This window comes from Myotis daubentonii, chromosome 8 (assembly GCF_963259705.1).
Source record: "Myotis daubentonii chromosome 8, mMyoDau2.1, whole genome shotgun sequence".
NCBI classification, from domain to species: Eukaryota; Metazoa; Chordata; class Mammalia; order Chiroptera; family Vespertilionidae; genus Myotis; species Myotis daubentonii.
This window is the reverse complement of record NC_081847.1, coordinates 27,613,175-27,626,941: the sequence shown is the minus strand read 5'-3', so window position 1 is coordinate 27,626,941 and position 13,767 is coordinate 27,613,175. Positions and strand designations below refer to the sequence as shown.

Genomic DNA, 13,767 nt, shown 5'->3' with positions numbered 1-13,767 from the left:
TTGACAAAAAACAACCATGGTCCAAAATCATAGCAGAAAACAACCAATCAGGTCACTGCATTTGCTCTTTCATTGTGAGAATCTCATGGGTTTGGGAAAAGCAGTAAGGGCTTTGAAAAAAAGGTAGCCAGGAAGTTGAATCTCATCTCTGCCACTACCTAACTGTATGACCCAGGGTGAGTTTATTTCTCAGACCTCCATTTTCTGGTATGTTGATATTAATACTCATAATACTAGTAACTAAGAGAAATTGAGCCACTACTCTATGCCAGGCATTTTAATCACTTTACATGTGTAACCCAGGGAGGCAGGTACTATTTTCATCCCCATGTTACACCTGATAAAACCAAAGCACAAAGAGCATGTTGCCCAGAGTCATACAGTTAGCCAGTAGAGGAGCACGATGTGCAAGGTCAGGCATTTGATGGCAGAGTGGATGAGCTCAATGTTTGTGACTGTAAAAGTATTCAAGGAAGTGTTTGCCCGGTGCATACAGAGACGAGAGTCACTAAAGGTTAGTCTTCTTCTGGCCCTTCAGTGGGACCTTGTTCCTACCTCGCACAGTTGCAAGCTCCCCATCCACGTGAGCCATGCACTGCATGGCCGTAGCCCCCACGCATATTGGCATGCTGACCCGTTGTCCTAAAACAGAAGTCGACAGGTCTATCTCAGCAACATTCCGGAGCATCCGTGGATACAGCTTCCATCTAGAGTTAAGAGAAAAAAAGTTTTAGAATTTCAAAAGCATAACTAGAGCTTTGACATTACATGTTAGTTAAAAAGAACATTTTCTTCTATTGAAGCAAATTACAGAGCTAAAGGAAAAGGGACAATTGAAATGTCTATTAAGATGGAAAGTTAGCAATAAAATAATAACAAATACCTCAAGCCATTGTTCCCAGTGAGGTATATTTGACACACGGTAGAATTTGCCCATTTGAGTGTAAAGTTTTGTGAGCTTTGAAAAATGCATAGTCATATAACTGCAAAAACAATTAAGATTTACAACAGTTTACCATTCTGAAAAATGTCCCCATTTCCTTTTGTAGCGAAATCCTCCCCTTACCCATCCCTTAACAACCACCAATCTTTTTTTTGTCCTTATAGTTTTACTTTGCAAGAATCTACACTAATAAAAGAGAAACATGCAAATTGGTGTCACTCTGCTACGCCCACCAGCCAATCAGAGTGACTATGCAAATTAACCCAACAAAGATGGCGGTTAATTTGCATACGCAGGCGCAGAGCGAAGACTGAAGGCTCCGGTCAGAGTGAAGACTGAAGACTGAAGAGGCTTCGCTTCTCTGCTGTGGCCGCAGTGGAGAAGCCAAGCCTCACTGTGGCTGGACCGAAGGCCTGGGTCCTAAGTGCCGGAAGAAAACCAGTGCCAGCAGCCAAGGGAAGGAAGACCTATTGTGCGAATCTTCATGCAATGGGCTTCTAGTCTAATCTAATAAAAGAGAAACATGCAAATTGACTGTACCTCTGCTATGCCCCAAGCCACTCCCACCAGCTGATCAGAGCGACTATATGCAAATTAACCCAACCAAGATGGCAGCCGGCAGCCACAGAGCTGGAGCATGCAGGAGGCTTGGTTGCCCCAGCGATGGAGGAAGCCAAGCTTCCCGCCTGCCCTGGCTGGCTGTGGCCTCCACTCAAGGCAACAAAGTTTCAATTATAGAAGATAAATAAATCCCAGATTCCTACTTCCAGCCAGCCTCCACTAGGAGCTTGGGTGGCTGGGGGCCGTAGCCAGCCTGCAAACAGCCATCAGCCCCTCACCCAGGATGTCCACACCCTCATGGGGTAAGGGTCCCCGCTGGGGGGCTTGGCCAACCTGCAAACAGTCATCAGCCACTTACCCAGGATGGCCACACCCTCATGGGGTGAGGGTCCCTGCTGGGGGGCTTGGCCAGCCTGCAAACAGTCATCAGCCACTCACCCAGGATGGCCACACCCTCATGGGGTGAGGGTCCCCGCTGGGGGGCTTGGCTAGCCTGCAAACAGCCACCAGTCCCACACCCAGGCTGGCCAGGCACCCCAGCAGAAACCCCCTCCCTGAAGGGGGTGTGGCCAGACTGAAAACGGCCCTCAGCCCCTCACTCAGGCTGGCCAGGCACCCCAGCAGGACCCCCACCCTGATCCGGGACAACTTTCAGGGCAAACCAGCCAGCCCCCACCCATGCACCAGGCCTCTATCCTATATAATAAAAGGGTAATATGCAAATTGACCCTAACAGCAGAACGAATGGGAATGACTGGTCACTATGACACACACTGACCACCAGGGGGCAGATGCTCAATGCAGGAGCTTCCCCCTGGTGGTCAGTGTGCTCCCACAGGGGTAGCTCTGCTCAGCCACAAGCCAGGCTAACAGCTGCCAGTACAGCAGTGGTGATGGGAGCCTCTCCCACCTCCTCAGCAGCGCTAAGGATGTCCGACTGCAGTTTAGGCCTGCTCCCCGCTGGCAAGTGGACATCCCCCGAGAGCTCCTGGGCTGCCAGAGGGATGTCTGACTGCCAGCTTATGCCCAATCCCCCAGGGAGCGGGCCTAAGCCAGCAGGTGGTCATCCCCCGAGGGGTCCCAGACTGCAAGAGGGCACAGGCCGGGCTGAGGGACCTACCCCCCCCCCGCCAAGTGCACAAATTTTTGTGCACCGGGCCTCTAGTAGTATATAAATAGAATCATACAGCATGCAGGCTGTGAGCCTGGCTTCTGTGACTTAGCACAATGCATTTGAGATTCCGCCATGTTGCTATAGGCATCAGTAGATCGTTCCTTTTGGTTGGTGAATATACTGTGGTAAGAAGGTTGCACAGTGTACCCATTCTCTTGATAAAAGACATTTAGGATGTTTCAAATTTGGTGCAATTATAAATAAAGTCACAATGAACATTCACTTAAATTTTTTGGGTGAACATAGCTTTCATGTCACTTCCTCCAAGTCATCTGAAGATGGTACAGGAAGGCATGGAAGTCAGATTATAGTTTAAGAAGATGTGCTGTGCCTACTCTGTCATACACAATGTGTAGAGGTTTTTCCAAAATCTTTTTTTAAAAAACATATGTGTTTGTTTTTGTTTTTTTAAAACATATTTTATTGATTTTTTACAGAGAGGAAGGGAGAGAGATAGAGAGTTAGAAACATCAATGAGAGAGAAACATCGATCAGCTGCCTCCTGCACATTCCCTACTGGGGATGTGCCCGCAACCAAGGTACATGCCCTTGACCGGAATCGAACCTGGGACCCTTGAGTCCGCAGGCGGATGCTCTATCCACTGAGCCAAACCGGTTAGGGCAACATATGTGTTTATTGATATCAGAGAGAGCTAGGGAGAGGGGGAGAGAGATAGAAACATCAATGATGACAGAGAATCATTGATTGGCTGCCTCCTGCATACCCCCTACTGGGGATCAAGCTGGCAACCCAGGCACATGCCCTGACCAGGAATTGAACCGAGACCTCCTGGTTCATAGGTCGAGGCTCAGCCACTGAGCCACACCAGCCAGGCTTTTTTCAAAATCTTTAAACTAAATTCTGTATCCATTGAAGTATGCTGATGAGGGAAAATTGGAAAAATTTTTTCAGTTTAAAATTGAGTATTTTCTTCAAAAATGTCATGTGGCAGAGACTGTAGTTTTTGACTTAAAGAAATTTTGACTGTCGAACATTATGTTAAATGCCTTTTTCTGTGATTGTTTTGTGTTGCAATAAAAATACTAACAACCAAGAGCCAAAACTTCACTAGTGAAATTTACAGGCAGGTACTTGTCTTTCCTCTTGGCAAAATTTATATCTCGCATTTGTTCAAGATTATTTTATTCCTCATTAGTAACTGATTTCAAAGGAAGAGAACACAGCCCTATACTAATGAGCTCTAAGACAATAGTGTGAATGCACAGGCATCCATACCTACCAGCGCTTACCTTTCATTACCTAGATCTACCTCTGCTCCCAGGGAGATCAAGGTTTTTAGTCAATAGAGTGAAGTGTGATTTAGTAATGGGGTAACCAAAATAAATCGAACCTCCATGGTCTTAAGTGAAGCCTACTTCCTATAGCGGAAGGAGAAATTCCGCCTTCATGTTGCTTTGAAAAATAGCTAACGGTCTGTAATCCAACCCTCCAACCCCCCCTCACCTAATGAAGCAAAAACATCCAGCCCCTGCAAAGCATAATAAAGAAGTTTTACTGTGCGATTTCTCTGCAATCCCTTTGAACATCGTTATTTTCCATCACAACCACATGCACGGCTGCTGGAAGCCTTTTCTTCTCCACTGACCCTCTCAGCACGATTCTTTGATCTCGGTTTTGAAGGGGTGGGGGAGACAGAAGCCTTGAAGAGAGTTTTTATTACCCATCATCTCTATGTGTATTATTAGAAGGAGAGAAAAGGATTTTAATAGCAGCCACTGCAGTGCAGGCCTTGGGAGGCATTAATATTTACTTAGAGCTAAGGGAACAATGGGAGCTTTTATGAAGTGCACACATAGAGCTACGGGGCATCAGGTGTGTGTGTGTGTGTGTGTGTGTGTGTGTGTGTGTGTGCATGCGTGTGCGTGTGTGTGTCTGCCTGTCTATAGGCAGAGGGGCATTTTCAACTGTCCAATTCTCCCTTGTAAGGCAAAGTTCAATTCTATCTCAGGCAGCAGCTTTACCCTTGTCCACATGGTGGCGCAGTCACGTTAATAACTGTGTGTTCCCGCTTCCCTCCACATTATTTTTCTTTTCTGAGGATGACATTAGAGAAACTTGTCAACCAAGGCACCAAATGCAATTCTTAGACAAAATGAGATTAAAAGGCAATGGAGTGGGAAAACGTATGCTCTCAAAATAGTCCTCCAAATTTTGATATTTCCCAAAGAGCAATTTCAATTAACTTTGTCAGTTTCAGTAACTTTGCAAGCCACCAACCCCCACCCCCAATTGAAGTGATTCCCCACCCCCACCCCCAAATCTTACATAAAATAGGAGTTGACTTTAACCTTGGACTGTGCTCTTCTGAGACCTTCACTTTGGAAAAAGGATATGAATATTGACAAAACAATTGAACAAACTGAATAATAAACCTTTTTTATTAAGGATGAAAAAAAGATGCCTGAGTAAACGAAGTAAGGTAAAGGTGAGGGATCCTTTAACAGGGCTTTTCATCCACATTTCACATCCAACAAGGGCCTCAAATTTATCAAAAAATCAGCTGACATACACACAACCCAAAGGGGTGACTCTATTGAAGGAAGACAGCTGTGTGCTGTTACTGAATCCCACCAACTGAATGGAGTGAATTAATCTTTTATAAATCCTGTAAGATGATCCTATTGCATTCTAATTTCTACTCTAAGCATTTAAAACATAATATTCGATATAGTAAAAGCCTAATATGCAAATTGACCCTAACTGTGGAATGACCGGGAATGACTGATCACTATAATGCTCACTGACCATCAGGGGGCAGAAACTCAATGCAAGAGCTGCCCCCTAGTGGTCAGTGTGCTCCCACAGGGGAGCTCTGCTCAGCCACAAGCTGGGTTGACGGCTGCGAGTGCAGCGGCAGTGGCAGGAGCCTCTCCTGCCTCCTCAGAAGCACTAAGGATGTCTGACTGTGGGCTCCTGGGCTGCCAGAGGGATGTCTGCTCCTTGGGGAGCAGGCCTAAGATGGCAGTTGGACACCCCCCGAGGGGTCCCGGACTGCAAGAGGGCGCAGGCCGGGCTGAGGGACCCCCCAAGTCATGAATTTTCATGCAGTGGGCCTCTAGTCCTATCTAATAATAGACAAACATGGTAATTGACCATACCTTCACTACACCTCCCATTGGCTGATCAGCACGATATGCAAATTAACCGCCATCTAAGATGGCGGCTAATTTGCATACTGCAGGCAGGGCGGGACAGTGTGAACTGCCAGCGCACTGCCATCCAGGGCAGGCCAGCCACCTGGGACCAAATCAGCAGGTCCCAGGGCAGCAAGGCACACCCACCCCAGAAGCCCCAGAAGCCGCCTCATATGGTAGTAACTCTATCAGTAAGCACTCTGAAAGTCAGTGGCATAAATGTACCAATTAAAAGACAGATTGTGAGGGTGAATCAAAAACAAAACTCATGCCGAAACCGGTTTGGCTCAGTGGATAGAGCGTCGGCCTATGGACTGAAAGGTCCCAGGTTCGATTCCGGTTAAGGGCATGTACCTGGGTTGTGGGCATATCCCCAGTAGGAGATGTGCAGGAGGCAGCTGATCGATGTTTCTCTCTCATCGATGTTTCTAACTCTCTATCTCTCTCCCTTCTTCCTCTCTGTAAAAAGTCAATAAAATATATTAAAAAAAAAAAAGCTCACTTTAAATATAAAGACACATATAGATTAAAAGTAAATGAATTAAGCTTCAGCCTGTTTTGCTCAGTGGATAGAGCATTATCCCATGGACTGAAGGGTACCAGGTTCAATTCTAGTCAAGGGCATGTACCTCAGTTGTTGGCTTGATCCGCAGTCCCTATCAGAGTATGTGCAGGAGGCAACCAATCAATGTGTCTCTCCCTTTCCCTTCACTCTCTCTAAAATTCAATGGAAAAATATCCTTGGGTGAAGATTAACAAAAACAAAGTCAATGGATTAAGTAACATTAAAGAGATTATAAGAAAAATATATTTCAAATTTTGTTAGTTGTATAATGGTTATGTTTAAATTATTAACACCTAAGAAATTGGATGAAGGGTACATATAATATGCTGTAGTATTTTATAGTTTTTTTACATGTATGAGATTATTTCAAATTAAAATATTAAAAAATTAAAAATTAATAAAATATTAATTGAAATGTGTACGCATTACATGAAAAATCTCCTAATTGCTTCTAGCATAATTTATTAAATTGTGCTAAAATTTACAAGGGTTCAATTAAAAAGTATCTTAATTCTAAATGATATAATAGAAAATATATAATAGCGCAGTTATAAGCACTTATCTGAAAATAAAAATTTAAAGAAGTGAATTTAAAGAAGGGATTAGCCAAAGAAAATATATGCACAACCCATGGACACAGACAACAATATGGTGATGGCCAGAGAGAAGTGGGGAGCAAGAGCTGGGTAGAGGGGGCAAAAGGGGGGAAATAGGGACATCCTATATAATAATAATAAAAGGCTAATATGCACATTGACTGAACGGCAGAATGACCGGTTGCTATGATGTGCAGTGGCCACCAGAGGGCAGATGCTCAACGCAGGAGCACTGCTCAGCCAGAAGCCAGGCTCACGGCTTTGAGCACAGCGATGGTGGCAGAAGCCTCTCCTGCCTTCATGGCAGCACTAAGGATGTCCGACTAATGGCTTAAGCCGGCAGTCAGACATCTCCTGAGGGCTCCCGGACTACGAGAGGATGCAGGCGGGGCTGAGCGACCAGGGGCCTCTAGTCCTATCTAATAAAGAGGGAATATGCTAATTTACCCTCATGCCATTGCAAAGATAGGGGCGCCCACAGCCAATAAGGAGCGAATATGCTACTTGACTGCCCCGCCCTCAAAGATGGCAGCGCCCACAGCCAATAAGGAGGGAATATGCTAATTGACTGCCCCACCCTCAAAGATGGCAGCGCCCACAGCCACAACATGGCAGCATCCAGTCCCCTTAGCCCCGCCAGGGCAGCAGGCATGCGCCAAGGCTGGGCCTGCCCCCAGGTGGCCCAGCTGCTCTGCATGCCTGCCTCTGGAGTCCCCCAGTCCTCTCAGCCCCCCAGCCGCCCAGGGCCAACCCGAGGTGCAGGAAAGCCTCAGATGTTGGCTGCCCAGCCACCCAGGGTCAGCCCGAAGCACAGGCAAGCCTCGGATGGCAGCTGCCTAGCTGCCCGGGGCTGTCTGAGGCTCAGGTAACCAGGGCTGGCTGAGGTTTGCACTGCTGGCAGTGGCAGCAGCAGAGGTGTGATGGGGCGTCACCTTACCTAGATTGCCAGGTCACCTCCCACCCCTGAGAGCTCCTGGACTGTGAGGGGGCAGGCCGGGCTGAGGGACCCCCCTTCCAGTGCATGAATTTTCAAATTATCACAATTTTTATAATCTTATTGTATACCATTCATTCTTTTTAATAGTTTCTGAAGTTCCTGAACCTCCTGCAATTGGTGCATGGTGTACGTGTGTGTGTGTGTGTGTGTGTGTGTGTGTGTGCATGTGCTTGTCAACACTTATCTGGATAAAAAACCCACAGCTTTGGGGTAGAGGGGGGAAGTAGAAGGGAGGCGGGAGGAGGAAGGAGGAAAGGGGGGAGAAAATAGAGTTGGGATATGAAATCTTGCCATGTGAATCCTCAAAAACAAGAGACAATTAGCTGCTTTTCATCATGCAAGAGCAAAAAGCAACATACCCAATTTTACAAGCTAGCTAAATGATTCTGTGACATTTATGCCTTATGAAAAAATATTGAAAATGCCACTGGTAAGTTTATGTTGCTGTTCCAGTATTAAAGAGAGAATGATACCACTTTTACCATCTGTTATTTTAAAGTGTCAATAAGTGATGCAAAAAGAATGAGAATAGTTTCCTTCTCTAACATCATCAAACTTCTAAATGCCCAAATTGTAGAATTATTTTCCACCCGTGTTAATTTCACAAGAAGACACAAAATATGTGCAGATCATGGTTAAGAAGGATACACTCTCAGTAAAAGAATCAAATTACCGTCCTTTTTAACATTAACTCCAATGGGGTCAGACCATGTAGGATGTAGCAAGCTGACATCTACTCTGGTCTTGTCATGTTTGCAAAAGCAAACACTGTTTTGAGTGGTTCTATCTATTTGACTTTATTTGTCCTTTTGTTGGCGGTAGAGAGGCACAATAATATTAGAGTCACAAGTCTTACCCAGAAATTTCTCCAAGCAACTGCTGGGTCACATAAGTGGTACATCCCCAGAACTCCAAAATGTGGTTGTCAGAGCTAAGATCAGAGGGATAAAAGCTGTCGCTGAGAATGACCCTTTATTGTACTTGTGGGAGAGGGAGGTGTATAAATGCCTTTAAAATACCCTGATATTGTGTCACACAGGCTATGTGAGGTCTGTTTGTTTTGTAGTCTTCATTTAAATGAGAATGAGAGATTTCAAATTGATTCCCTTCATCCCATGAACCCAAAGCCACCACAACCCCGGCAGAAAATCTATTAATTTCACGTGATCAGCTCAATACAGCGTGAGGGATGAAGGGTCAGCCATTCAGTTACACAGCAAAAGAGGAACTGAGATGTTAGATAGGCAATGGTCTCTAACGTTCGTTGCTGTAAAAACTCCTCAAGTGGTTGATAATAAAACAGCATGTGCCACCCTCCACAGAAAGTGGAATATATATATATATATATATATATATATATATATATATATATATATATATAAATATTTTCCATGTTTTCCCTTTTAAAGCTGAACAGAAGAGAATGGTCCAGGTTTGTGGGAAAGGTAGCAGAGCAAACGAATTCCCAGTATCTGTGTCCTGTCCCTAAACCACTCAGCCCACACACAGGCTGGGAAGACTCACGGGACCAGAGCACCACGTGGCTCACACAAGCTGTGAGGTCCAGTTCACAGCTTGGAAGCACCACACACAGCCTTCTATGGTTCGCACAGTTTCTGGAACTCCTAGGATTGCAGAGGTGGTCCCGTCTGCTTTGCTGCACACACCTTGGCTCCCTCTCAGGGGCCTCCATGGCACGAACTGTTTTGGGTCCATTTTGACCACTGCAACCCACTAGCATTATGGAAGCCAGGCCTATGTGTGTCCATTGGAATGTAAGCTCTCCTGGACAGGAACTTTCTCTGTCTGGCTCATCGCTCTGTCTCCAGCATGTAATACAGTCTAGCCCAGGGGTGGGCAAACTTTTTGACTCGAGGGCCACAATGGGTTCTTAAACTGGACCGGAGGGCCGGAACAAAAGCATGGATGGAGTGTTTGTGTGAACTAATATAAATTCAAAGTAAACATCATTACATAAAAGGGTACGGTCTTTTTTTTTTTTTTTTTTTAGTTTTATTCATTTTAAACGGGCCGGATCCTGCCCGCGGGGCCGTAGTTTGCCCACGGCTGGAGCCCATCGAGGTCCCTAATAAGTGTTGGTAGTTTAATTAACTAGCATGGGTTGAGGGGAAATAAAGGGAGAGGAAGGCTGTACATAAATGGAATAGGTGGTCACCTGAGCATTGTGCCTTAAGAAATGCTAATAGGCACCACCTCCATAAGCCTAACAAGGGCCTGACATTTCCTTGGTTAAGGTGACCTATTTGGGTTAAGGTGCTGTCTTCAGGAGACTACCAATAAGCAAACCACATTACCTGGTGAACAGAGTTGGCATGGGCCCAGGAAGGGGCATCTTCCAAGAGCAGAAAACTGAAAGGGCCAAAGTATTAATGACTGAAAGACATGCAGAATTGTAAGCCCCTCCTCTACTCTTAGCCAACTTTTCCCTTCCCTCAGCTCTTCCACCATTTTCTTTTTCAGCTCATTTGGTTTCCAGAGAAGATCTGAGACAAAACCAAGGCTGCCAGAGGTTTGGGGGAGGCCCCAATGTTCACCCCATTCTCAGGCCCCTGCATTGATTTGCAGGTGAATCTGTGCTGCTTGCTAGGGAACACCTTGGTTAGAATGGTGTCATTTCTCCTAATTTATACACGGAAAAGTGATTCTGAGTGATTTTGCTCTAGACTAAAGAAAAAAAAAATCAAGAAGAAAGGCAGGTTCTTTCCCCTGGGTATTTTCTGCCTTTTTCCATTTAATTTCTCACCATCAATAAGCACCCACGACACTCATTGGCTTTACGAAAGGCTATCATGTAAAATGGATGAGCCTGAAAGAGTGTAGTGTATTCAGGGCTCTTCTCCCCTACTCGAGCACATAAACCATATTTGTAACTGCTGAGAGATAAAATATTCCTTTAAAGTTATTTTCCTTTCTGTTTTTATTACAAGCAGAAAACATAAACCATGACACTCACCATCCTGTGCTTTGAAATATGAAAGTGAAGGGAAAACTGACTTGGGAAGAGAGAGATGAGGTTCTTTGGAGCAGAGATGAAACAGCAGAGTTGAAAGATTAATGCTCTGTAGACAAATTGAAATCTAAAGTGAAAGTTTAGAATAGACAACAGTCATCAAAATGAATGATAAGGGGCAAGCCAGCAGGATGGGAACATTTGAGGCAACAATCTGTTCTGGCTCAACCAGAGAAGATGATTATCTCGCATTTAATGTCTTTCCCACACCGTGAGCAGGCTCTCACTGTCCTACTCAGAGAAAAAGGCAATGGGGCGATCACAATTTAGCACTGTCTTTTTACACATAAATTAGTTATCCACATAATTCCAAGTGGGGAAACTTAAAGTTGGCTTCTTCAGTCAATTGTTCAATATCCCCAGGCTTAGAGTAGTTTAAAATAATTTAAAAGCCCAAGGTTTCTCCCAATCCCAAGAGTTTCCCCTTCTCTATTAAGCATATAGTTAGACAAATAATTCCACATCATCGACACTGAAACTAGGAGAACTTCTTATTTTAGTAGAATGTCTTTGTGTAATTTTAAAACATGATTTAAAACTAAACATGTTTTCTTACCTGGAAAATGCCTCCATATTATCAGCCAGGGTTTCCTGGTCGTTTGCTCCAGACCTGTAATAGTCGTATATAGACTTCTGAAGAATTGACTTAGCATGTTGTTCATAATCGCTGATACAAACTAGCCGGCTGAACATTTTCACAGGTTATTGCAAGCCCAGGTTGGTTTTATTTATTTATTTTCTGTGTTGCCTTCTACATCTTGACGATTCTGTTATTTGTCAATTATTAATAGACTTTTTCCAAAGTTCAGATTTAGTTCTCTGGTGTTACAATAAGTGAGCAAACATATGCTTAGACTTTGAAATTCCATTTGAAACTATCAGCCAAAGAAGAGCAACACCTGTCCGAAGCCACAAGCATTGAGGTTGGAGAGGCAGCCATTTCTGTCACATTAAAAAGGCAGAGGAATGCGTTAAAAATCAACAAGGTAGAGGAGTACTTGCATGAAACTGCGCTTGGCATGGCTCAGTTCTGCCTAAGGGAGCTTCTTCCGCACAGTGTGTGCCTTGCTCCTCACTTGGTACCCAGAATAGGCGGTCATTCATTTTCCTTCCACATGAGGACCATGCACTTACCATGTGGCAAAGAGCTTATGCATCCAGTAAACACAGATGTCTACACAATCTGAGACTTGGCTGATTATAAACATTTGGCTTTAAGAAGGAACATTAAGGTCAAACACGTAGCTAATTCTTATAAAGTCTTATCTCGCTCTGGAGCGGTTGTAAGGAGGTGCCATTCCTAAGGACCGGGTGGTTTCAGTCTAGAATTTCAGTCAGTCATGGAACACCTGGAGAACTCTTGCACTGGTCAGACATGATTCACACAGCAATGGCTTTGACATCAGTCAGTCCTGGGTCTCAATCTAGGAGCCTCCACTGAAAGCTGGCAGTTCAGCAGCTGCAGTCCATCTGCAGGCAAACTGACCCCTGGCAACGCAAGAAACGTTCAAACCTGTAGAGCAATGGTTCTCAACCTTAGCTGCACATCAGAATCACCTGGGAATCTTTTTAAAATCCTGATTTCTGGGCCTCATCCTCTGGAAATTCTTTCTTTGTTACTAATGTTGTGGCTCCACCCCATAACAAAGAAACAGAATTTCCGGAGGATGAGGCCCAGAAATCAGGATTTTAAAAAGATTCCCAGGTGATTCTAATGTGCAGCCAAGGTTGAGAACCACTGCACTAACATATAGTCCCCACATTGCTTAATTAACCTCTTAGTGGAGAGAACTAAAAGCAGCGGTTGGAATTTAGAACAGTTTTTGTTAATTGCACATGTAAACACCTCACATTGTTTCAGAGACAATACCTTCTGTGAAACTCCGCTCTAGGCCTCAGTGAAGTTGAAACCGCAGAACCAGCTCAACATGGTCTTAAGCTGTTTCGAACAAGATAGCGGGTTGCCTTTCAGAGACAACGGACCACAACCGCCAGGCGTGCAACCAGAGCATGCGCAGAGGAGAGAACTTGGACCGCCAGCTGCACTCGGAACCAAAATGGCACCTCCCACTCCCCAGAAACAAAGGACCAGGACAGGACCCGAACGTGAACACGGGAAATCTTTCAAAGGAAAGGGTCCCTTGTGCAGGAAGATCGGGGGCTGAAGCCCTTTAGCATATTTTACCTTAAAGGGCCAAATTCCAAGCTTCTCCAGTCAAAACCTGCACGGCCAGCGCATCTGCATACCAGCCATTTCCCACAACCGCTAACCCTCAATCTTGGCCTTTAAAAACCCTTGATTCGCCCTGGCTGGTTTGGCTCAGTGGATAGAGCATCAGCCTGCGGACTGAAGGGTCCAAGGTTCGATTCCTGCAAGGGCACATGCTCAGGTTGTGGGCTCGATCCCCAGTAGGGGGTGCGCAGGAGGCAGGCAATGATTCTCTCGCATCATTGATGTTTCTATCTCTCTCTCCCTCTCCCTTCCTCTCTGAAATATATTTAAAAACCAAACAAACAAAACCCCTTGATTCAATGACTTTGGGGAGTTTGGGTTTTAAGCAATAGCTTCCTGTTCTCCTTGGTTGGTGCCCTGCAAATGTGCAAGGGCTGGGAAGACCTTCATTCTGTTTGGTTCGGCTCAATAACAAAATGAGATGCGGAGGACATAACAAGTCCAGGCCTCCTTCAAGCCACTAAAGCAGCCGTGGGCAAACTACGGCCCGCGGGCCGGATCTGGCCCGTTC

The 13,767-nt window shown here is 45.1% G+C and overlaps 1 protein-coding gene across 1 annotated transcript in view; it reads right to left on the bottom strand.

Annotated features, from left to right (window-relative positions):
* Positions 1-11,789, bottom strand: part of HAO1 (hydroxyacid oxidase 1) — a 60,892-nt gene extending 49,103 nt beyond the window's left edge. The window contains exons 1-2 of the mRNA XM_059705578.1: positions 11,580-11,789; positions 556-707 (exon numbers count right to left, since the gene is read on the bottom strand). Of these exons, the coding sequence (XP_059561561.1) occupies positions 556-707; positions 11,580-11,716 (289 nt within the window). The 5' untranslated portion in view covers positions 11,717-11,789. The remainder of the gene's footprint in view (positions 1-555; positions 708-11,579) is intronic.
* Positions 11,790-13,767: the final 1,978 nt, after the last annotated feature.